The sequence below is a fragment of a genome, unplaced genomic scaffold, assembly GCF_019419815.1.
Source record: "Pyrus x bretschneideri cultivar Hongxiangsu unplaced genomic scaffold, Pyrus_bretschneideri_v1 Contig1, whole genome shotgun sequence".
Lineage (NCBI taxonomy): Eukaryota > Viridiplantae > Streptophyta > Magnoliopsida > Rosales > Rosaceae > Pyrus > Pyrus x bretschneideri.
In genome coordinates this window covers 12,503,958-12,528,056 of record NW_025999390.1, presented here as the reverse complement: position 1 = coordinate 12,528,056, position 24,099 = coordinate 12,503,958, and the positions used below count along the sequence as shown (strand labels likewise).

General features: G+C 37.7%; 4 protein-coding genes across 5 annotated transcripts; 3 read left to right on the top strand and 1 right to left on the bottom strand.

The window, feature by feature from the left end:
- The first annotated feature begins 2,956 nt into the window (after positions 1–2,956).
- Positions 2,957–5,676, top strand: LOC103943936 (inositol oxygenase 2). Its single transcript, XM_009354312.3, has 10 exons — positions 2,957–3,246; positions 3,480–3,669; positions 3,782–4,068; positions 4,378–4,437; positions 4,531–4,583; positions 4,680–4,802; positions 4,894–4,963; positions 5,047–5,125; positions 5,247–5,328; positions 5,420–5,676. The coding sequence occupies exons 1-10, from the start codon at positions 3,216–3,218 to the stop codon at positions 5,444–5,446; spliced, it is 1,002 nt and encodes a 333-aa protein (XP_009352587.2). The 5' UTR covers positions 2,957–3,215; the 3' UTR covers positions 5,447–5,676.
- Positions 5,677–7,494: 1,818 nt separating this feature from the next.
- On the top strand, positions 7,495–15,801 carry LOC103943935. Of its 2 annotated transcripts, none has more exons than XM_048586712.1 (22): positions 7,495–8,563; positions 8,725–8,840; positions 9,016–9,224; positions 9,379–9,498; positions 9,672–9,800; positions 9,894–10,019; positions 10,371–10,426; positions 10,503–10,602; positions 10,723–10,840; positions 10,987–11,196; positions 11,412–11,742; positions 12,000–12,093; positions 12,433–12,541; positions 12,734–13,005; positions 13,136–13,263; positions 13,454–13,688; positions 13,801–13,989; positions 14,263–14,378; positions 14,455–14,638; positions 14,761–15,003; positions 15,116–15,201; positions 15,278–15,801. In XM_048586712.1, the coding sequence occupies exons 1-22, from the start codon at positions 7,743–7,745 to the stop codon at positions 15,423–15,425; spliced, it is 4,140 nt and encodes a 1,379-aa protein (XP_048442669.1). In that variant the 5' UTR covers positions 7,495–7,742; the 3' UTR covers positions 15,426–15,801. The 2 variants fall into 2 exon arrangements, with proteins under 2 accessions (XP_048442669.1, XP_048442666.1); XM_048586709.1 differs by having other exon boundaries at positions 14,089–14,378.
- A 1,132-nt stretch (positions 15,802–16,933) lies between these two features.
- LOC103943934 (glutathione hydrolase 3) lies at positions 16,934–20,404 on the top strand. Its single transcript, XM_009354310.3, has 7 exons — positions 16,934–17,182; positions 17,675–18,015; positions 18,365–18,883; positions 19,016–19,251; positions 19,338–19,602; positions 19,686–19,823; positions 19,910–20,404. Exons 1-7 carry the CDS (start codon positions 17,065–17,067, stop codon positions 20,180–20,182), a joined length of 1,890 nt encoding a protein of 629 aa, XP_009352585.2. The 5' UTR covers positions 16,934–17,064; the 3' UTR covers positions 20,183–20,404.
- Positions 20,351–22,158, bottom strand: LOC125478520 (AP-4 complex subunit sigma-like). The gene is made up of 4 exons (XM_048586724.1): positions 21,881–22,158; positions 20,915–21,001; positions 20,755–20,823; positions 20,351–20,635 (listed from the first exon to the last, which is right to left on the bottom strand). Exons 1-4 carry the CDS (start codon positions 22,019–22,021, stop codon positions 20,501–20,503), a joined length of 432 nt encoding a protein of 143 aa, XP_048442681.1. The 5' UTR covers positions 22,022–22,158; the 3' UTR covers positions 20,351–20,500.
- Between the last annotated feature and the right edge of the window lie 1,941 nt (positions 22,159–24,099).

Sequence of the window (24,099 nt, the reverse complement as noted above, 5' to 3'; positions counted from 1 at the left end):
TGACTTGGGGTGGGAAAGATTTAGGGCTAAGGGTTGGTGATAGCAGAAGGAAGATGAAGAAATGGACTAAAGAAATGTGCAGTAGTGATGCAGAAAGGGGTGGATCAGCCTGCAAACTGGGGTGGGAAAATTTTGGGGCAAATGATTGGTGATAGGAGAAGGAAGATGAACGGGATTTATGGTTAGAGAAAGGTGCAGAAGTGATGGGGGAAAAGGGTGGAGTCGTGGAGGGGATGAAGGGGTGGCTCGGGTAGGGAAGATGAAGAGGGGGGTTTTGTTTTTTTTTTTTCCTTTAATTAATTTTTTTAATTTTTTTAAATTTTAATTAAGTGTTTAGCCATGTGGCACAAATGTGGCAACCATGTCAACACAAATGGAGATCCTATATTCGCCACATCATCACTTAACGGTTAACTTAACAAATTTTTTAACGGTTGTATGAAATTGAAATAAAATAATACTAAATGTATAAGATTGAAATGTTTTAAAGATGTTGCATGAGGTTGTAATTACATCGAACCTGAAGGGGTAAAATATAATTTACCCTTAAATTTAATCAATGTGATGTGCACATAATGTCCATATGAATACCTTTAGCCCTCATCGGTGACTGGTTTTTATGATAAAGAGGGATTTTATTAATTAAAAAAAAAACTTGTAAACCTAATCACTCGTTGTAAAAATAAGGCCAAATTTTTTTCTTGGTTCCTATAGTGACACGGCACTTTCAATGTGACTTTTATAGTGAAAAAAGTTTGGTGAGCCCTGTTAGCAATTGAGGTCCAAATCCAAACTTCAGTTAGTGTTCCCTTAAATACTCATGTGCCTATCATGTGGATGAGTCAAATTCATCATTTCAATCCAAATTACATCCTATTCCATGGACATCTAGCATGACTTAGGTATACCGTATACATGTATTCTTTATGGGTGAGTTATGATGTACACTTCTTTCTCTTGTGAGTTGGCATCTGATTCCAGTGTACAAAGCAATTGAAACAAAGGGGAGATAATTTACATTAACCATTCACGAAAGAAAAAAGTAGCTTCATCATTTCACACGCCATAATATATTTTGCACACTAATGACAAAAAGTCATTAAAGATGTTTTCCACAAACTAAACAAATAATCTAGTTTTTCACAAAACAAAATCAATTCCCTTCGCTTCATCATTTTTTTTTTTTTTGCAAGGTATTGTTCTTTTTCATCTGCTGATTTTGCATGTTGTGCATTGGGGCCATTCTAGAAGGTCTCCAAGGATTTTTACCATTTGATGATATTGCAGAGGTCATTCCAAGAGGTTTCCAAGGTGCATTGCAAGGTTGTGCACTGCAAGACTACGACCTGCATCAAACCACACTATTAATTAAAGACAAAATTGAAAGGCATATAAGCAGATTGGTACAAATTGATAGAAGAATTAAAATTCAAATAAGTCTAAGTCTCTAACTCATGATCAAAGATGTATTGGCATTGAAAAAAGAAAACAATGGTTTATTAGAAGTATTAGGATTTCCAAACGAAATCATACCTAAGAAATTAGGCGCAACTTCACCTTTACCTCTTCTCCTAGCCATTGACATGGTTTTATAGGTTTAGTTTCACTGCGTTTAAGTTTTTTTTTTTTTTTTCTCTTATGTAAAATCTAATTTCAGTTAAATCCTAAGTCATACTAGATGTCCACCGCATACAATGTAATTTGAATTGAAATGACGAATTTGACCCTCCATGTGATAGTCACATGAGTTTATTTAACAGAAGACTAACGGAAGTTTGGATTGGACCTCAATTGCTAACAAGGCTCACTACGAGGTTTTAAATAACAACTTTGTCACCACGAGGATCACATTAAAAGTGTCGTGTCACCACAGGGACCACGAAAAAATTTGGCCTAAAAATAATTTGAGGCTTATGACCAAAAAAAAAGAAGATAATTTGAGGTGACTTAATCATATATATAGAGGGGTATTATATTCACACAGCCTTTTTTACTTCTCACACATTCCTTATTAATTTTTGCCCTTCGATCTTCTTCAATTCATTTAATCTGACGGCTAAAAATTAAGAGAGTGTCTAAATAGCACATCCCTCTATTTATTTTGTAAATTTTACCACGCCAAAGTTCACTCAAATTAAATTTCTGCAATCTCTTTGTATAAAGTTAGTTGGCCTTTTTTTTTTTGCATGTTAGTAATTCGAGTGCATTTTTGCTCACCACCATTTAGTGTGGTGTATATTCAACACCATATTTATCATCATTAGATGAGTTTGAATTTTGAAATTTGTTCATATCCATTACACAAATTTCAAAATTCAAACTCATCTAACGGTAATAAATAAAGTGGTAAATATACACCACAATAAATAGCGGTGAGCAAAAATACTCCCTTAGTGATTCGCGTCCCTCTTAAGTCATAAGTGCATCATCATCACATGATAGATTTAAGAGAAATTCTAACACATCCGACGAGGATAGTAGGTGGAATTGAACAAATAAAAAATCAAGACAGTTAAAAACTGAATTATAATTTTTTTTTCTTGGTTAAAAGGATGGATTTTATTAAATTCTAATTGATAAATAATTTTATCAGATTCCACCATGATTTGCATGAAAAACCGAATTATAAATTCAAGATGCAATGTGAAAAATGACGTAATTAAGTTCAGACGACAACGTTTCTAAATTTTCTAAGACTGTTAAACTGAATTAAAAATAACAGTTGCATGCATTACTTGGCCATGACTAGATTCCATGTCAGTAGATCCGGCCAAGAATTTTGGATAATGACATCCACGTAATGGCTGACTCTGAGTCCTTTAACTTATAATCCAATCATTTTACTTTTCTAATAAGGGCAGATCAGCCTTATCATCTGTTTCTTTATACAACTGTGTTTTGAACGGTTTCATTCGGAGTTGTTGGATAATATTTTCAGTTGAGGACTCCCACGTTTCCTAAATTTCCACACAAGGACACTATTTATGGAATTTATGCAATCTAGTTGGATAAAATAGGAATTTCAACGGGTCGTTTCTTAAGTTGAAGGACTCCCATGCTTCCAAATTTTCATGCAGGGACATTTTAGGTTGCTATATAAGAATCCAGTTTTGCAACATATCGTACCACACAGAACCAATTTGCTTTCTTCTCTACTTTTGGCTTCTTGTTTGCTTCGAGTCATATTCTAATTGCTCGATTTTTCGTAGGCAAAGATGACTATCCTCACTGAGCAGCTTGAGCTTGGTAAACCCTTCTACCCTTTTCCTTTAATTCGTTTTTTTTTTTTTCCGAGCGATGGTGGCGGAGGGAGGAGTTGAACACAGAACCTTGGATGAATGGTTGAATGCTGGCATCCAAGCGGGCTGCAAGCCCTTGCCCTTTGTACCTTGTTTAACTCTATTGCATTGGTTTTATGTTCCGGTTTTTTTTATTTTTTATGATTAGTTAATTAATTATGATATTAATTTGCTCGATAGGGTTACAAATGGAGGAAAAGAAGATTATTTCTTCAGAGATCGATGGAGAAATCAATGAATTAGTATTGGATGGTGGGTTTGTGGTGCCCAAAGAGATCTCCAAAAATGATGGAATTGTGGCACAAGACATTGCAGTATCCAATGAGGCTTTCATTGCACCTGAAATTAATTCATTTGGCCAGTCTTTCAGGTCTGCATAATTATATAAAATTGTTCTTATAATTAACTTTTTGTCACATTTTTCATGTAGGTTGTTGTTGTGAAATATTGAGGTCTGACGTGCATATGCAAATGCAATGCAGGGATTATAACGCTGAAAGCGAAAGGCATAAATCTGTGGAGGAATTCTACCGGTTGAACCACATTCATCAAACTTATGATTTCGTGAAGCAAATGAGGGAGGAGTATAGCAAGTTGAATCGAGTCGAAATGAGCATATGGGAATGTTGTGAGCTCCTCAATGAGGTTGTGGATGACAGTGATCCTGACTTGGATGAACCACAAATTGAGCACTTGCTGCAAACTGCTGAAGCAATTAGAAAAGACTATCCCGATGAAGATTGGTTGCACTTGACTGCTCTTATTCATGGTATATTCCCAATTAAAATCCCTTAATTTTGATTTTAATCTTAGCTGTTCATTTGTTAGAATATATAACGGACTTTTCTTCCACATGTTTAAATGTAAATATGTTTTCAATAAACTTGAATACTTAATGTTTTAAATGCAGTTAACCGTACTGTAGAATGACTCATATATTATAGTTTACAAAATTCTAGAATTAGAATGATCCACAACTGCTTATGACTTTTTCCAATGAAGTTCTCCATACCCAATTTCTTGGATTTGATAAAAGTGCTTCTTCTCTCGCATTAACTTAATCTTGCATGGGTTTCAGATCTTGGAAAAGTGCTTCTGCTTCCTAGCTTTGGAGAGCTTCCTCAATGGGCTGTTGTTGGTGAGTGTTGTGTTTTGACTATTGAAATTTGATTACCCTTTCACAATTTTGAGCTATTTCAACTGAAAAAAGTATTCAAACTTTATGTTGCAGGAGACACACATCCTCTCGGTTGCGCTTTTGATGAATCCATTGTTCACCACAAGGTATTTATCATTTCCCATCAAAGATTTAGTTAGACTGAAGTAAACATCTTAAATATGATCATAAATATATAGTCAATCATTTCTTTGCTCTTGCAGTATTTCAAGGAAAATCTGGATTACAACAATCCTTCCTACAACACCAAGAATGGGATCTACTCAGAAGGATGTGGACTGGACAATGTCATGATCTCTTGGGGTCATGATGACTACATGTACTTGGTACGTCTTTCACTTCGTGCGTGCGAATTTCAAACGTTAATATCAAGGTAACCCTGATTTTGTTAACTGGTGTATTCAAATTAATCTGCAGGTGGCCAAAGAAAACAGAGCAACTTTGCCTAAGGCTGGATTGTTCATAATCCGGTATCACTCATTTTATCGTAAGTACCACGAAAATGCAGAATCCCTTGCAAGAAAGCAAATGTGACCAAATGCTAACTTCCAATTTATCATTATGTTGCAGCTTTACATAGGGCAGGGGCATATAGACACCTTATGAACAAGGAGGATGAAGAGAATCTTAAGTGGCTTCAAGTATTCAAGTAAGCTCCATTTCTACTTCACTTAATTTATGTATACATATGTATGTATATATCTTGTGATTGCAAGATTGCATGAACAAAACTGACCATACTGTGCTTTTCCTTTTGTGATGTTGTGCAGCAAATATGACCTCTACAGCAAGAGCAAAGTTCGAGTTGATGTCGAAAAAGTGAAGCCATATTATTTGTCCCTCATTGAGAAGGTGAGTACTGTTCTGTAGTTCCTCGAGCGGATTCTTTTCGATTATTCACTAACTCGTATTCTGATTAATTGGCATGTGAATTTTTCCGCAGTATTTCCCAGCAAAACTGAGATGGTGAGCCCTTAAGGTTTTCGGCATGATCGACATATATATTAAGGAAAATTGAACCCTTATTCTGCTTCAAGATGTTCAGTGTTGTACAAAGTGTTTGATTAAAAAAGAGACTGTTGAGTTGTATTAAATTCTATGTGAGGAGTTGTACTCTGTGCTTTTAACTTTTAATAAATGTATTCTTCTTGTGCTGCTGCCCCAAATTCAAAGATAAATAAAGAAAATTGTATTTCTGCATCTTTCATTTCAGTAATTCCATAAGCTTCTAAATATCTTCTATGCTTTCTCAACCTATTTCTTTCGGTCGAAAAATTTCTGGATCCGCCAGTCTGCGAACCAGCAGCCCAAGTTCATATATTGCAGACAAAATGGTCATGTCTTGTTTCTTCGACTGCCATGGCACCCCACAAAAAATACTTTCCTACCCCGAGTGTATCCTCTCTCTCTCTCACTCATCACCTAAGTACGAGTGTCGAGTGAGATAGAGAAGAAGAGTATCTTCTCCACCCCACAAATTTCATGAGAATTAGATCCCACTGAGACAAATCACTGTTTGGAATTTTGTTCATCAAGCTGTGATCAGTGGAGTATTTTATTAATTATTCCATTTGCCATACGCAATAGCAAATGTACAAAACAATGTTAAGAAAATAAGAAAAGATCAAAAGTCAAAGTCGTGCATTCTTATTATTCAATTCCCACGTTCAAATTGATAATACAGTCAAAACCCTGCAATACCAGAAGCCGAGCGTCAAAAATTAAAAGATAAAGTTTCTTTCATGAATCCAACGCGAGAAAAAACTTAAGTTACTCAAAAAATATTCCTCTCTTTGTGTAATATTTATTATCGGATCATTACGTAACCTAATCAAGTGAAAAGTAAAAATAACGATAAATCTTCGTACAAGAATATTCTCCTAGAGCAGATGCATTGCAAGATATAATATTGTTATAAGATGGTAGCTTACGATAATAAAAAATATAGGAAAGAAACAAAAGAAGAGTGGTCTTACTATAGTGGTGGATTGGACAGATCATATAAGATAAACCAAATCACAATCTATATATAAAGTCCAATGTGACACATAAACTAAAACAATTACATTAGCATATAAAAAATAAAATAATATACAATTATTTGGTCAATTACGTAACGCATCAAAACCATTGACTAATTACACTATTTTTCGAATTGTTGCAAAAATATTTCTTTTGCTTAATGGCTTTTTTCTTCTTTCCACCTAGAAAGTTGGATAGGATCGTTGAATTGAATTCAAGAAGAAGAGCTTTTTGTAGTAATTGATTGGAGCTTTATGGCTCAGTTTGGATGTGTTTTTAAAATGATTTAAAGCGTTTTTATGTAAAATATTTTTTAAACTAATCTTTAATAAAAATCCAATGTATTATGAAAAAGCATTTTAAGTGCTTCCTGCAATAAGCACATATCTAATGCTTCTTCCAAAAAGCACTTAAAAGTGTTTTTGGAACTCAAAATTAATTTTAATAATAGCGCTGTTTAGTCATTTTAAAAGCACAACCAAACGAGTCCTTATTCTTATAGGCCGCAATGTTGTATGTGATGCATCGATTTTATAAACGCTAAAGGGAAATGCTAAAGAGACTTTCTCAAAATGGACTAAGTATGAAATTTGTATTGCCTCACAGTTTAACATCAATTCACGTGTTAACATTATAAATCATTATGTCAAAAATATAAGATGGCAAAATGTACATGAAGAGTCGCTTTTACTAGAGTCTTCTTGGCATTTCACAAGCGGTAAATTAGAATATTTAACTTAAACCATACAAATTTAGCTATTTTAAAAAAATAACAGTCTGACTCTGATACACCTATATGCATTATAAGATTAGTCTTATACACCTATATGCATTATAAGATTTGTCTATTGTTATCTGAAACTGAAAAAATGCCTCAATTAAACAAAGACGGTCGCACTTGCCGTGCACACGTGCGCTGCGTCTGTTCCGTTCTGTCTATCCACCAAGGCACCAGCTCTTCGTCTTCTCCTCCGTCAAAGCAAAAGCGCCAAAGAACGCCATAAAATTTCTAAGATTGCTTACCATTTTCGCCACCAGTTCAAATTGCTAAAAAAAGGTCCAAGATTTTATGCATTCACCAAATTTACCCCACAATTTCTCGTTCAAGCTCTAGTCTTTGATCCAAAAATCACACCACTAAAACCAATTCTCACAAACCCCAAATCCCCAAAACTCAGAATTCAATTCCGCAGTCTATTTCCAGCTAGGGTTTTTATCTCTGTGATGAGTTTTGCCTCTTCTGTATGGCTCAAAACCCCCCGTTTCTTCTTCACCTTTTCATCCTCAACCTCTTCATCAGTTTCGCCATAAACCCTAGTCTCTGCGCTGATTCGGACGATGATTTTTCGATTCTTGGGTTCGAAATTCACGGGGACTACTCGCCACCTTCGCCGCCTCCGAGTCCGCCGCCGCCCCACCCTCCCCCGCTCTCGTGCCAGGGGGGTCTCAACGGAATTGGGTCTCTGGACACCACTTGTGAGCTGAATTCAAGCTTGATTCTTGAAGATAATGTGTATATAGAAGGAAATGGGAGCTTATATATACTTTCCGGTGTTAATTTGAGCTGCCCATTATTGGGTTGTGAAATTGTGGTTAACATTAGTGGGGAATTTAGTTTAGGTAGAAATTCAATGATTATTGCCGGGTTAGTTTCGGTTAATGCTTCGAATGCGAGCTTTTTAACTGGTTCAGTAATAAATGTTACGGCATTGGCTGGTGCACCCCCGGCGCAGACTAGTGGCACCCCGGATGGTGTTCAGGGTTCTGGTGGAGGGCATGGTGGGAGAGGTGCTAGTTGTGTGATTGATAATACGAAGCTCCCCGATGATGTTTGGGGTGGGGATCCATATGCGTGGTCATCGTTGGATGAGCCAGTGAGTTATGGCAGCAAGGGTGGAACAACTAGTAAGGATGAGAAGTATGGTGGGGAAGGAGGTGGGAGGATTTGGTTGGAGGCAAGAAGTTCAATTGATCTTAGTGGGAGTGTTTTGGCTGATGGTGGTGATGGTGGGATTAAGGGTGGTGGAGGTTCAGGGGGCAGCATATTTGTCAAAGCTCGTAGAATGTATGTACTTTACCTGTTTTGTGTTTAACTTTAAACAATGACTCATTAATGATTATGTCTATTAATATGCTCAATCATGGAAGCTAATAGTTTGTTTTGTTGGATTTCTTGTTAAGTACCTCTTGCATTGCGTAACTACAATTATTTTTCTTGAAGAGCAGGACTGGAAGTGGCAGGATAAGTGCAGTGGGAGGTAATGGATTTGCTGGAGGAGGAGGTGGAAGAGTTTCCATCAAGGTTTTCAGCAGGCGTGATGATACAGATATCTTCACTCATGGTAAGTAAAAAGTAATCATTTTGTAATATAATTTTGTACATCAAAGCAAAGAACTTGCTTAAGTTTCTCTTCAGTAATATGTAGAGGAAGAACTTATTTTTGGGAGAACCATTGGAACTACTTTGTTTTTGTACAATACCACTGCTATGTGGTGATGTTCTGCTTCTTCTGGCAGGGGGAAGGAGTTTAGGCTGTCTTGAAAATGCGGGTGCTGCAGGAACATATTATGATGCTGTACCTCGGAGACTTATAGTCAGTAATCATAACTTCTCCACACAGACTGACACGCTTCTGCTAGAGTTTCCTAAACAGCCACTTTGGACAAATGTTGACATCCAAAATCATGCCAAGGCTTTGGTTCCTTTGTATTGGAGCCGTGTTCAGGTGATTGAAGAACTAAACTAACTTTGGCGGCTCTGTGATGAAGGGCTCTTCTTGTCTCAATTTTTATAATTATAAATACAAACATGCTATTTAAAGTCATATTATACTGAAATTGTAATGCATTGTTATACTGAAATTGTAATGCATTGTACAGGTTCGAGGTCAAATTCGTTTATCATGTGGTGCAGTTTTGAGTTTTGGTCTTGCACATTTTGCTTCATCAGAATTTGAGTTAATGGCTGAAGAGCTTCTGATGAGTGATTCTATTGTCAAGGTAAGCGTAAGACTTATCCGTTTTATTTCTTTCTTTCTTTCTTTCTATTCTTACATGTTTGACTGTCAGGGAAAAATTTAATTGGGGGTGGGGGTGGAAATAGGAAAACGCCATCTCATATGTTGCAGTATTCTAAAACTTGAGTGTCTATTGTCTTTTTCTGATAAGCTCAGATATTTGGGGCTCTTCGAATGTCTGTCAAAATGCACTTGATGTGGAATTCTAAAATGCTAATAGATGGTGGTGCTGATTCAATTGTGGCAACATCCTTACTTGAGGCAAGCAATTTAGTGGTTCTCAGGGTATGTTGAAACTAGAACCTTGATTTTACACTTAAACGACACATAGAACCTTGATTTACATTGTCAAATCATGCTTCCGTATTTGGTTGTCAGGGGGCGTCTGTGATACATTCTAATGCGAATTTGGGAGTTCACGGACAAGGTTTCTTGAATTTGTCCGGGCCAGGAGACCTGATTGAAGCACAACACCTGATTCTGTCTCTATTTTTCAGTATCAAGGTAAACTGCAGATTTGGTGTGTATTTTTATGTATTCATCGTTTCGTTAAAACCAGGTTTTATGAGTTTTATGGTGCAGAGTTTTTAAGTATCCACCCAAGTATCATATACCTAGAATTGTTGGCATCTGAGGGACAATTTATTTGGAATCAGTTCTGTTACTTAAATTTGGAAACTTGTATTGATTTGTTGATTTGCTTTTTAACAGTATAAGAAAACACTTAAAATATGTACGAAAACATATTCTCTGATTTTGTTTCAAGTGTAACTTTTGAAGTGTACCGTATGATTTGTGCATTATTAATATCTTGTGGCCATGTACATACTGAATTTTCTTCTTTTAATACTGAAGATTGGACCTGGATCTTTACTGCGAGGGCCCCTGGACAGTGGCGGTAGTAATATGACGTAAGTTTTAAATTCATAGTTCTCAATGATGTCATTTTTTTCCCATTGGCATTGATTTTCGTTTTGGGAATGGTAGGAAACCCCAACTCAACTGTGAACTTCCAAACTGCCCCATGGAATTACTTCATCCACCCGAAGATTGTAACATGAACTCTACATTGACCTTCACTCTTCAGGTCTCCCATTGATCCAGATTGGGAACTGAGTACTTATCTTTGTCAATTTGGTTAAATGTTTAAGAAGGTTGAACAGAGTCCACCTTGTTTTTCTGATAAATGGTTAGCTTCCTCCTTCAGATCTGCCGAGTTGAAGATGTTATTGTTCAAGGAAGTATAACTGGATCTGTTATACATTTTCACTGGGTTAGAGCTGTATCGGTCCACTCTTCCGGGGTAATTAGTGCATCCGGGCTAGGTATGCATTTGGACTCTTAGTTTTTTTTTTTTTTATAACAATTTTGACTCAACATGCAACCTGGATGTTTGCTTGGATTTGAGGCGATAAATGATTACCTAGACTATGCATTCGAAGATCATAGGAATTTCTATTTCTATGCACAGGTTGCACTGGTGGGGTTGGTAGAGGAAAGCTTTTTGCAAATGGACTTGGTGGTGGTGGTGGGCATGGTGGCAAAGGTGGGGATGGGTATTACGATGGAAATTTTATTGATGGTGGTGCTTCCTATGGAGATGCTGATTTGCCTTGTGAACTTGGTAGTGGTAGCGGAAATGATAGCCTAGCTGGTGCAACTGCAGGTGGTGGTATCATCGGTAAGAAACATTAAATAAATATATCGAAACATGTGGAGAAAGTTTTAGAAGATATCAACTAATCAATGGATTAAACATGTCTAAATTGTTAAATTAGGTTTTGTTTGTGATGAGTGATGACTTTCTTTTTGTGATTGATAGCTAATGGTATTGGGTCATTATTCTTTTCTGAACAGTAACATGCTTCCTTTTTTTTTTCCCCTCTCCCTGAACAGTAATGGGTTCATTGGAGCGCTCATTGGCAAGTTTGTCTCTTGATGGTTCACTTAGAGCCGATGGAGAAAGCTTTGGAGAAGAATATTTAGAGAAAAATGATAGGATCTTTTCAAATATAGGTCCTGGGGGTGGTTCTGGTGGAACTGTTCTATTGTTTGTTCAAACATTAGAACTTGGTAATTCTTCTACAATCTCAACTGTTGGTGGACATGGTAGTCCTAGTGGTGGTGGTGGAGGAGGTGGTGGGAGGATTCACTTTCACTGGTCAGATATACCAGTTGGGGATGCATATCAACCTATAGCAAGTGCGGGAGGAAGCATCATTTCTGAGTTAGTATCTGGAAATAGATACTGCTTTTCACAATTTTGACATATATGCATCGTACATTGTTGAAGTAAATTTGTTTTTAAGTACTACTATAATTTTCTCACTTAATGATAGGTGTACACTAGAACATGTGCCACTTCTATTAAGTTTCTTTAATATAAATATGTTCAAATATAAAATAGTTTCTTTGTATAACAAGTGTTTCTGGTGTTGAGATATCACTCAAGTTTTAACCCTCTTTTTCGTTTCCTTGGTGCAGGGGAGGTTTCAGTAGAGGTCATGGTCGGGCTGGACAAAATGGGACTGTTACTGGAAAGGCCTGTCCCAGAGGGCTTTATGGTATCTTTTGTGAGGTAGCTTCACTATTTATATTTGGATGACATTTTGACTTAGTTTTAAGATATAATATGGCTCTGTTCATGCTAATATATCAAGCATCGCATAAGAAACACGTTCCATAAGTTAAGCTTCTTGTTGTAAGCTTATTTTGAAAATTCTAGTTGATGTCAGTTTTACATTATTTAATTGTTCAATTGGAATATTTTGTATTAATATTTGCCTTTGTGATTATAGGATTGAACATGTTTTCAATGAGTTTGCTTAGTTTCTCTTGGTTTTCATGTTTATGTTTTTTTTTCCCCGGTAAAATATATTTTTTTTTTTGTTCACTATTTGACCAAATTGTACTGCAGGAATGCCCTATTGGCACCTTCAAGAATGTGAGTGGCTCTGATAGAGCCCTTTGTCATGCTTGCCCATCTTTGGAGCTTCCACATCGTGCCATATATGTCACGGTTCGAGGTATCCCTAAATTTAACTCTGGCTACTATGGGCAAGAGCTTTGCTATGATTTTCTTGTGAGCTTATTTAAAGAAGACCTGGAAATTGTGATCGATTGGATTATTTTTTTGTTGAGAGTGGTGTTACGTGATTTGCCTCAATTATATTATTCTTTGGGTAAATCACCTCTTTAACTAGTTGAAATTTTGTCAGGTGGTGTCACCGAAACTCCATGTCCATACAAGTGCATTTCTGACAGATATCACATGCCAAAATGTTATACAGCATTTGAAGAGTTGGTTTACACTTTTGGTGGACCATGGTGGTTTGGTCTTATTCTGTTAAGTGTCCTCATCCTGTTAGCTCTTGTGCTTAGCGTTGCACGGATGAAGTATGTTACTGGAGACGAATTACCGACTCCTGTACCTGCTCGACAGGGCTCTCGTTTGGATCATTCCTTCCCTTTCCTGGAATCGTTGAATGAGGTTCACCTCCAGTCTTAACTTTGGCTACTTAGTTTTTATGACTGGAAGAATGGTCGTTTAAAAACCAAATTACAGTGCCCTGTAATCTACGACATATCATGTTAGATGTGACAATCCTGTTCTTGTGTAGGTTTTGGAAACAAATAGAAACGAGGAATCTCAGAGTCATGTGTATAGGATGTTTTTCATGGGGCCAAATACATTCAGTGAACCTTGGCATCTACCTCATTCCCCTCCAGAACAAGTCACAGATATTGTGTAAGCTCTCTTTCTCTTTAGTGTATTAGGATTTTGGTGGTATGATGCCCTCTGAAAAATAATTGCAACAAGTGGTACCTTAGTTATGCACTACATTTATGCTTTGTGCTTGATAATTAGCTCATTGCTTTATAGTACCCAAGTTGCATAAACTTCTGCAAGTGTTTTAAAGTATTTCATTACATGGCAGGTATGAGGCTGCATTTAATAGATTTGTGGAAGAGATTAATGCTTTAGCTGCTTATCAGTGGTGGGAAGGATCAGTCTACAGCATTCTTTGTGTTTTTGTCTATCCACTTGCGTGGTCATGGTTACAGAGTCGAAGGAAAAAGAAGTTACAACAACTGCGTGAATATGTTCGATCAGAATATGATCATTCTTGCTTGCGTTCTTGTCGTTCACGTGCACTGTATGAAGGACTCAAGGTATATCTAAGGAAGTCATAATTCTCTTGCCAACGTCTTTTGAAGTGTACCTAATTGGAGATATAGGACTTGAATTAACAGTTTTAGCATCATTTACTGTTTTGTGCCGCAGGTAGCTGCAACTTCTGATTTAATGCTTGCATACATGGACTTTTACCTCGGTGGAGATGAGAAAAGAGCTGGTCTTCCTCCCCGTCTTCATCAGAGATTTCCCTTGTCATTAATTTTTGGAGGAGATGGAAGTTACATGGCGCCTTTCCATCTTTGCAGTGATAACATTCTCACTAGCCTCATGAGTCAGGTTATCTATCTACCTTTAGGGCTGTGTTCGATATGAAGTTATTTGTTTCCTATTGCTATTTGTATAAAGCATAAGTTCTGATATTTGATCTGCTTTCAGAGTATTCCACCTACCATCTGGTATCGGCTTGTAGCCGGTCTAAACGCTCAACTGCGATTAGTTCGGCGTGGTCACTTAAAGTTGACTTTTGGTCATGTTATCAGCTGGCTTGAAACGCATGCCAACCCTACTCTTAGTGCATATGGCTTACATGTTGCTCTTGCGTGGTTTCAGCCTACAGCGTCTGGGTATAGCCAGTTTGGACTTTTGGTATATGCTTTAAACAACGAAAGTGTGCCACCAGCACTGGAGGGTCAAGATGCATTGTCACCGCGGGATCATCTGTCACGGTAACATTCAGCTCCTGATTATCTTTCTAGCAAGTTACATACCATATGGCTCATGTTTCTTCCACCCTATTTGCAGTACACCAAGAAATCATTGGGAAAACCCATTCGACCATTTGAGACTCATCGACCATTGGATGTCACAGAAAAGAATTTCTGGAGGAATTTTACTCAGCAAGAGCTTAAGGACGTTTAAAGAGAAGAAAGTCATATGTTATCCATTTTCTTTCGTAGTTTATAATGGCAAACCGGTTGGCCATCAGGTATTGAACATGCCTATGTTTATATTATACCGACTTGGTCTTTTTATCGTTCCTCGTTCTGAAATCCGGTTGTTCTTGGATGCTATTCTAATTCTCCCTGGTATGTTCTTCCGTTATCACAGGATCTTGTCGGTTTGTTCATCTCTATTCTACTCTTGGGAGATTTTAGCCTGGTCTTGCTCAGTTTGCTGCAGCTATATTCTATTTCACTGTTGAACTTTTTCTTGGTCTTATTTATTCTTCCTCTCGGTCTACTATTCCCCTTCCCGGCTGGAATCAGTGCTTTGTTTAGTCATGGACCTAGACGGGCAGCAGGTCTTGCGCGTATATATGCTTTGTGGAATATCACATCCTTGATCAATGTCGTAAGTTGTTCTGGACCAAATGGCTTTCGTATTCAAAAGAACGGCATAGGATACAAGCAGGCAATGCCCTTTTTCAACGGCATGATTCCTGACATTTTCCGGTTGTTAACAGGTTGTTGGATTTACTTGTGGATTGATTCATTATACGACCCACACGAGGAAGAAGCATTCGAACTTTCAATCCTGGAATTTTAGCATGTAAGTTGTTAAACCTTCATTGCGGCAAGTGTTTATATAGTGACTGCTGCAACGTAAAGTTCTTGTGTCAATACAGGGATGAAAGTGAATGGTGGGTGCTTCCCTGTGGCTTGGCACTGTGCAAACTCGTGCAGTCGCGTCTCATCGATTGCCATGTGGCGAACCAGGAAATTCAGGATCACTCGTTGTACAGCAAGGACCCTGACGTGTTCTGGCAGTCATGAAAGAGGTTCATTGACAAAGTTCAAGTTTTATTTAATTTTAATATTTGGTTTATTTTTTTTCGGTAAATATGTGTACCCTATATAGATATTTCTTTTTTCGATCGAGGTCATCTTTTAGATCGTGGCCTATAGTATTACCCCAAAAAAAAAAAAAAAAAAAAAAAAAAAAAAAGAGGAAGAAAAAAAGAAAAGTTGTCGTACAAATGTGCCGGTGTATCCAAATCGGTTTTCGCTTGCTGTGTTCATATATTTGCCTGACACTATGAAAAGGAAAACCCTACTTATCAATCCTCGGAAGTCCGAATTCGTGACATGTTTGATTACGAAACGATGGTGTTGTAAATGAAATAAAAATACTAATCAACGTTGTTTCCAATTAGAAGGGACTTGAGTTGGCCCTACTTCGTACTCTGTTTTCAGGCGTGAGAAGTTACGATTTCCTGCAAGCTTATTAGGAGTGGGGTGGGTTGTGGTGGTCTATTCACTAACTCGAGGGCTTAGGCGATGCTTAGTTTGATGTCAGCGTAACCATTTATATGTTTGTGTGCACGTATCATAAAAGTCTTTGTCCACGATAACGATACGAAGCTTGACGACTCCACCTAAAAATTGTTCATCAGCACACTGCAACTGGTCATAAACAATTAAAGTAAATCTTTTATACCAAATAAGACGCAAAATTATAACAATAAATGAAATAGGTATTAAACCAATATTTTTGTTTTGCGGTTTGATAAAATTGTTTCTTATCTATAAATTAAAAAATTTTAAGCTTGACTTCAAAAGATGACGAGTCCAACACTTGATTAAAACCCAATCACTGTCCAATTATCACGATTTATATTCTTTGATATGGTATGATGACGTGGCAGCAGTTAGTTGGTGGAGGTTAACCCAGTGCAGACGGATCTAAACCTTCTATTTTGCTTCTTTGTCTGTTGCCAGAAATCATTTCCGGATCTCTTCTATCAAACTCACTTAATCATCCAATTCAAGTCCTTAAAATTTGATCTAACGGCTAAAGTTATTATAACTTTTAAAAGGGCTTCCTGTGTTTAGCCGTTGGATCAAATTTCAAAGGTCTGAATTTGTTGATTGGGAAGATTTGGTCATAGAGATCCGGAAAAAATCTCTTCCCCGCTGGTATCTAAACTCTAAAGGCTATATAAGGTTAATGTCTATTGTTTACTTATGGATTGAAAGAGAAAAATCCAATAAGATTCAAAACTCTGTATCGGGTCACAATAAGAACTAGATTAAGAGATACGATTTATGCACATCATTTTTCTTCTTTGATGTTTTGTTTCTTCATTTTCTTTTACTCTACTCAATTTAAAATGAAACAAATAAGGACGTGTAGAAGTCAATTCTGGATTAAAACCGAACCATCTTCCTCTTTCTCTCTTTATGTTCTTGTTTGGTATAAATATATATATGTATGTAACCATCCTCTCCTTATAACGGTGACAAATGCGTTATTTTCTGTGACAAATGTACATTTGTCATGTCTCACCACAATTATTATTGCATAGAAAATATCTAGGGAGAGTGCCACGCAAAGAAACAAGTATAACTACTTTTCCCTGCCAAAATCACCTAACCTTCTCTCCCTTGGTGAGTCTCAGAACAGAGAGGAATAATGGGGGAGCAGAGCTTGGAAGCTCCACTCTTGGGCAGTCATGGTTTGGCCAATAACAGCAAAAAGACTGCCAGACCTCTCTGGCTTCTCCTACTTACATTTTTAGCCATCATCATCTGTCGGTTCTCTCTCTCTCTCTCTCTCTCTCTCTGATCATATATGTGTGTGTGTGATCTTTGTGTTCTGGTTTTTGATATTGTAAAAACTTTCAGTTTTCTTTGATTAAGGAACCCCGATTTTCTGTTTTTCTGTTTGATCAACATGCTCAACTCTGCAGACTGCAGCTATGGAGGAGACCAAAATCTTCATGATTTCAACTCGATCGTTCTCTCATAGCTTAATTTCCACTATTAAGTTTTACATTTTATTTTCTCCGGATAATTTTCCTTGTCAAGGGTATGAAGCAATTCAAATGTATCTCACCAAACTTACAAAAAATAAAAACATCAAACTGTGATTTATTTGGAAAGAAAATCAGAAAATTGGAATCTACCGTTTTTTTTTAAGATTCTTGTTTATACAAAGTAGAAGCATAATTCTTGGCCACACATCGTAAAGATAAATGCTTTAATATTTGACCAATTTTTGTATTTTTCATTTAATTTTCTAGTTGTAGGCCTTATATTTGGAGGGGACACGAAGGGCTGGTTACTTGAAGGAGCAAACAAAAACAGTGAGGGGAAATTTGGAGGCAATGAATCTGACATTGTTGAGTCAGAAAATGGAGTTGTTGCTGCAGACGATGCCAGGTGTTCCGAAGTCGGAGCGTTGATGCTCAGGCAGGGAGGGCATGCTGTTGATGCAGCAGTGGCAACTGCATTGTGCCTTGGTGTTGTTAATTCCATGGCAAGTGGGATTGGAGGTGGAGGTTTCATGCTTGTGAGATCTTCAGCAACCTCCCAAACCCAAGCTTTTGATATGAGGGAAACTGCCCCATTAGCTGCTTCACAGGTCTAAATATTCCATCTTTTTGGCTGAAATGCTAGTTTTGTTTGTAGAGATATTGTATAGGAAGACCGGACGCATTGACAAACCTCACTTCTGTTTAATTTTCTTCGACTTTGATCGCATTTATAGATATTGTTGATCCATTATGGTCTAGAATGGTCCCTTAGAAGTTCGATTTCAGGTTAATTGAAGCGAATAACATCAGAGACTAGAAACCTAAAAGAATGAACCATGTCAGTGGATATGATCGAAGTTGAAGAAAATTTGGTATAAAGTGAGGTTTTCTTAAAGCGTCCTGCCAATGGATCTAATCTAATCCTTTAGGCTGATCATTGTCATTGTAAACAAACAGAATATGTATGCGAGCAATCCCAAAGCCAAGGCTGAGGGTGCACTGTCAATGGGAGTTCCGGGTGAGATAGCCGGTCTCCATGAAGCTTGGTTGCAATACGGGCGTATTGCTTGGAAGACTTTATTTCAACCTGCAATAAAACTTGCTAGAGATGGATACGTAGTTGCTCCTTATCTGGGAGGATATCTAAGTACACATGAAGATAAAATTTTAAGCGATCCTGGCTTAAGGCAAGTGTTTGCACCAAATGGGAAGATTTTAAAGGCAGGCGATACATGCTACAATGTGGAACTTGGCCGGAGCTTAGAGGCGGTGGCAGAAGTTGGGCCGCAAGCATTCTATAATGGCACTCTTGGCGAGAAATTAGTCAAGGATGTGAGAGAGGCTGGTGGGATCTTGACAATGGAGGATCTGAGGAATTACAAGGTGAATGTTGTGGATGCAATGGCTGCGAATGTGTTGGGCTACGCTGTTTTCGGAATGCCTCCTCCTTCGAGTGGAACATTGGGGCTGTCTTTGGTGGGTGGTTTCTCTTTCCGAATTATTTTCTTTACCATTTTGTTCTTCAGAAAATGCAATAGCTTATGAAAGCATTAGTTTTCAATCCTAATGGGATAACGATGGCAATGCCTTTTGAAAATTGGAACACAGGTTCTGAACATTTTCAACAGCTATGGAACCACGGATGCTGCGAACGGAGATCTTGGTCTACACCGCCTGATTGAAGCATTGAAACACATGTTTGCAATCCGAATGAATTTGGGCGACCCTGCTTTTGTTGATACAAGTGAATCCGCGTCTGCTATGCTATCCCCATCTTTTGCAAAGAAAATTCGGCAGAAGATATTTGACAACACAACTTTCCCTCCAGAGTACTATTTGCACAGGCACGATCAGCTGACTTTTGTAGTTCAAATTAGAGCTTTTCTCTGAGTGATTATTCTGAATTTTTTTTCAGCTCATAATTAACCAGGTGGAGTCAGCTCAGAGATCATGGAACAAGTCATTTCTGCATAGTAGACGCAGATAGAAATGCAGTATCGGTTACAAGCACCGTAAATTACCCTTTTGGAGGTGGAGTGCTTTCTCCTTCTACTGGAATTATTCTCAACAACGAGATGGATGACTTCTCAACTCCGACAGAGATATCCCCCGACCATCTCCCTCCTGCTCCAGCAAATTTTATTGAACCGAACAAGAGACCTTTATCTTCCATGACTCCACTTATAATCACTAGGGTACAGAAACTGCTGCATTGCATACTTTGCGTGTCCTTAAGATAATAGTATCTAATGAAAGGAGGGATTTTCTGCATTTGCAGGACAATCAGTTGGCTGGGGTTCTTGGCGGTAGCGGTGGTATGAACATAATTCCTGCGGTAACCCAGGTTTTCCTGAATCATTTCGTAATGGGGATGGACCCTTTAGATGCAGTTCAAAGTCCAAGGATCTACCACAGGGTTTGCTTTCTTGCTTCAGTTCATATCCATGATAGATGTTATCAACTCTGTACGTTTTTTTAATAGTTTCTATTAATTCCGTGCAGCTGATACCGAACATAGTTTCCTACGAGAACATGACTGTGATAGACGGTGATCACATTGAGCTTTCAGACGAAAGGAAGCTCTTCTTGCTAGCACGGGGTCATAAGTTGCAGGCTAAGGCAGGGGGAGCCATCACTCAGCTCGTTGTTCAAACCCTTCGAAACCCTGCAAACATAGGCCGGAAAAGCGGAAAGAATTCTAACGAACAAATTTTTCACGGTAGACTCACCGCTGTAAGTGACCCGAGAAAGGACGGGAAGCCTGCGGCCGTATGATTGCAAGTTTCTGTAGATTAGGAAGGAGAGGCCATAGTCGGATTGTGCAGATTTGTTCGTACATAGAAAGACATCACGCGTAGCATAGGTTAATTTTCAGTAATGTTCTCCTTCCCTTTGTGTTTTTGGATGAATTTCAGCAATATTATAGTGTGTTCCAACTTCCAATTAAACCAATCACAATTTTCAATAACCAAGAAAAAAGAATGGTATTTATCCTCATTGCGATTGTTGTACAACAGGCAAACAAAAACAAAATCAAACCCTTCGAGTAACTCGATTCAACGCATAGCAACTAGCATCTAAAATGGCATCTTTCTAATTCATTTTGTCCATCAGCTGTATCGGCGCCAGAATGCTAGACTTGTTCGTCTCAACAATGCATCCATTCATGACCATTTCTTCTAGCATGAAATGCGCTTTCTCCAAATGGAACATGATGTCTAGTTCACACTGCAAATTCAAGAGTAGGAAAACAAAAGTCGGAAGTAAATACCAAGAAAATGTTCGTTTAGCTCGAAAGTTACAAGAAAAAGTTAACTATGCACTCTGTTTCTGGAAGAGGAGCTTACCACATTGCCGAAATGACGGTCCATAGTCTCAACCAACAGATGTATGAACTCCAAAATTGCAAGCTCATTCTGCAATGGAAATGACAAGTAGAGGGAAACAACGATTCAAGGACACGGTTGGAAGCATCAAAAGAACAGGTTTGTGTTTTGAGTAACTTACTTCATCATTGTCAACTCCAACCAGGAAAAACAACGAAGCATAGCGCCTGTACACAATTTTGTAGTTCCGATGCTCAACAAACGAACACTGTTCCATGTACAAACACACATCAGCATCATAAACATGGATAACGGCGTCACATAGTATCTACTAATAACAAGAAAACAAAAAACTAACTTGAGTTAACTCAAAAAGAACGACAAGTTGATCAAGTTTGATAAACTTATGCTATTTAACTACAAAACTTTATGACACAGCCCATCCAAATTCCATGCATATGCAAGCGAAGAAATAACCACTACCGGTGCTAAACATGACTAGCATTAGCATTCCCACCAGTCACCTATGCGTGAGCATTCTAATAACCAACCAACGCAACCCGTTTAGGCGTTTACTAGACCTCGTTCAAGGTAGGAAGGCAGGTAGTGAACTCTTCCAAATGAATTAAGCTCAGCGGGCCCCAAAAATATGAACTTCGAAAAGGGTTCGTGACAAATGAGATTGCCCACCAAAGCCCCTAAACATAAAATCCTAATGCAGAACATGGATCATAGGGTAATGAGCGTAATGTAGCAAGTGCTTGATATTCACGATCTGTATTCTAACGTCAAATCATCAAACATATACTCGGAGTTTCGAGTTCGATCTAAAGCGAATTAACAAGAACATTTTCTGAAACAAAAACTCGATGCACCCAGTAAAAGTTAAGAAATACAAAACCAAAATAACCAAACAAAGTTTCGGATACGAGCTCCACTTTTTTTCGATGAACAAGAAAAATCCATCGTCACCTAATGATATTCCAAGGTTCAACAACTTAGCATGAAAACTCAGCATTGAGCAATTGGGCATTGCTAATTTCGTATGCAACAAAAGAAAATCGGAGATTCTGGTTCCGATAATTAGATTCGATGATCAGGCGTAGAAATCGATGAAAGGGAAGTGCAGAGAGAGAGAGAGGGGTACCTGTTGCTCTGCGCGGGCGAGGCATTTGCGGACGATTTCAGGTTCAAGAGCTCGCCGTTCTTCGAGAGTGAGGTATTCGTAGTATTGGGCAAGCCGAGTCTGCCCCTGTTTGTTCACCATCAGTATAAATCTGATCCCCATCTCCTTCCTCCTCTCTCACTCTCTCCAACTTCTCAGACGGACGTCTGGTTTTCTGCAGCTCGAGCAGCCTCGAGGATCTGTTTTTTATTTTGTACGAAACCTCGAGGATCTGTTTTGCTGAATCATTTTTCACAAGCTTTCCTTTTTCTTATTAAAAATATATTTTCTTTTTCCTACAAGTTTGGTGGAGAGTGCCGAACGTATCTCTTTGAATAACTTCTATGTTTCGGCACTGAGATACCGAATATTTTCCCAAAAAAGTTCTAAAGTTGGGTGCTACTGAACTATCCTATATGTGTTTGGTGCTGCTGCGGTGAACAAGCACGGATCATAACTTTTTAAGGGCTAATTTTAGCTATTATCCTTAAAACTCGATTTTGATCTCACTTTATTTTCTGAAAGTCGCTCAATTTTAATTACTTGTTTCTGTTTATTTTGTCTAAAAGACATGGAATACTAGAATGAATGGGTGGCATATGTCTTCTTGATCTTCCCAAATGACGTCTTGGTCATCCATTACTTTTTTTCATGGTAGACTGCATCACAGTCAAATATTCTGGAAACAAAAGCCTTACATCCCCGAACACCTACAACAATAAGACTTCGATTCTCGCCCTCTCTTTTGAATATATGAAACTAAAACTAAGGAGCATTACAGTAGCGATCTCAATTACAAGCATAGCTGATTTCCTTGTTCAACAAGTTGTCCTCTAAACCATTTTCCTGATCCAGCAACTAGGTTGGCGGATCTTCCTCTTTCTTGTCCTCGATGACATCTTTAGCACTCAAGAAGCTCGGCTGGTTTGTCGAAGATAGAAGCCGGGCCACATTCTGCCAATTATCACAACCTTGTTCTGCTGCTCTATGATTCTCTGCAAATCATCCATTAATCAATCACTTCGTGTCAATCACTAGTTCATGTTTTATCACAAACTAAAAGATCACTACTACAATATAGGCTATCACTGGCGAAGCAAAAACCGACAAGAAACACAATTTCTGTCGGCAATTTGGCAAAAATCCGACATAAAACAATGCAATGTCGGATTAGAATAGCGACACTAATGCTAGCGTCACGAAAGGCCTTCAGTGTCGGTTTTTTCGCTTAATCCGACACTACGCAGCGTCGATTAAAAGCGACACTGACATTAACGTCGATTTAAAGTGACGTATACTTGAACATTACGTCGGTTTAAAGCGACGCTCATTAGTAATTTAATTATAATATATCCACCCTACTGTCGGTTTTAACCGACATTGTGATAAAATTAAATAAATAAAATATACCTAAACCGACGTCAGATAACAATTAAATAAATAAAATATTCAAACTAGTACGACACCATCTTTGTTAATAATAATATAAAATACGAGAATCTGCATCGTTTTCAATTAATTGGTACTAAAAAAAATTATATAACGAAATTAATAAATTTCATGTAAAGGCCAAAACAAACCTTAACAAAAATTATTAACAATAAAAATAGTGCCAAAATATACAAATATTTTATATCCAATATTCCACATAATATACAAAAACTCATACAGAATATACAAATATCTTAAAAATGTACAACTCATACAAAATTCTTGCCACACTCTTGCAAAAGATTTTGAACCAGTTGTATGGTTCATTGCTTTCAACAGCCGATTAATCTTATTCCTTTATTCTATTCCAGAAAACTTCATTTTCTTCTTCCTTGATCTTACGCAATCAGTCGTCAACAGGAGATTTCTATACTCTCTAACCTCCCCTGCTACATATCTTGAAAAAGCACTAGAGTTATCACTAACGCATTTTCCAGACGAATCAAACGAGCAAAGTTGTTTTGTCCATTTAGGAACTGAGGGTCCGCGCCTCCGTCGAGATGTTCCTTATTAACACAAAAAAACAATTAACAACCAAGAAACAAAAGTAAATTTTTAGTTTAAGCCTAATACTAGTTTAAACACAAAACAAAAAATTAATAATAATTCACAAATGAAACACCTTTGAACTTTTCCTCCTCGAAATGAAGTTCCTCAGAACGTTTATCTTCACTTTGTTGATCCATAGCAAAAGTTAATGGAAAGGAGAA

What these genes read in the sequence shown, in the direction of transcription:
- LOC103943936 (XM_009354312.3), top strand. Translation starts at nt 3,216, where the DNA reads ATGACTATCCTCACTGAGCAGCTTGAGCTTG. An exon ending in ATGATGACTACATGTACTTG is followed by an intron (nt 4,803 to 4,893) that starts GTACGTCTTTCA and finishes ATTAATCTGCAG; the next exon opens with GTGGCCAAAGAAAACAGAGC. An exon ending in ATTTGTCCCTCATTGAGAAG is followed by an intron (nt 5,329 to 5,419) that starts GTGAGTACTGTT and finishes ATTTTTCCGCAG; the next exon opens with TATTTCCCAGCAAAACTGAG.
- LOC103943935 (XM_048586709.1), top strand. Translation starts at nt 7,743, where the DNA reads ATGGCTCAAAACCCCCCGTTTCTTCTTCACCTTTTCATCCTCAACCTC. An exon ending in AGTGGCGGTAGTAATATGAC is followed by an intron (nt 10,427 to 10,502) that starts GTAAGTTTTAAA and finishes TGGGAATGGTAG; the next exon opens with GAAACCCCAACTCAACTGTG. An exon ending in TCACATCCTTGATCAATGTC is followed by an intron (nt 15,004 to 15,115) that starts GTAAGTTGTTCT and finishes GGTTGTTAACAG; the next exon opens with GTTGTTGGATTTACTTGTGG.
- LOC103943934 (XM_009354310.3), top strand. Translation starts at nt 17,065, where the DNA reads ATGGGGGAGCAGAGCTTGGAAGCTCCACTCTTGGGCAGTCATGGTTTG. An exon ending in GAACATTGGGGCTGTCTTTG is followed by an intron (nt 18,884 to 19,015) that starts GTGGGTGGTTTC and finishes ATTGGAACACAG; the next exon opens with GTTCTGAACATTTTCAACAG. An exon ending in CTCCACTTATAATCACTAGG is followed by an intron (nt 19,603 to 19,685) that starts GTACAGAAACTG and finishes CTGCATTTGCAG; the next exon opens with GACAATCAGTTGGCTGGGGT.
- LOC125478520 (XM_048586724.1), bottom strand. Translation starts at nt 22,021, where the DNA reads ATGGGGATCAGATTTATACTGATGGTGAACAAACAGGGGCAGACTCGG. An exon ending in TCGCCCGCGCAGAGCAACAG is followed by an intron (nt 21,002 to 21,880) that starts GTACCCCTCTCT and finishes TACATGGAACAG; the next exon opens with TGTTCGTTTGTTGAGCATCG. An exon ending in TTGGAGTTGACAATGATGAA is followed by an intron (nt 20,824 to 20,914) that starts GTAAGTTACTCA and finishes TTTCCATTGCAG; the next exon opens with AATGAGCTTGCAATTTTGGA.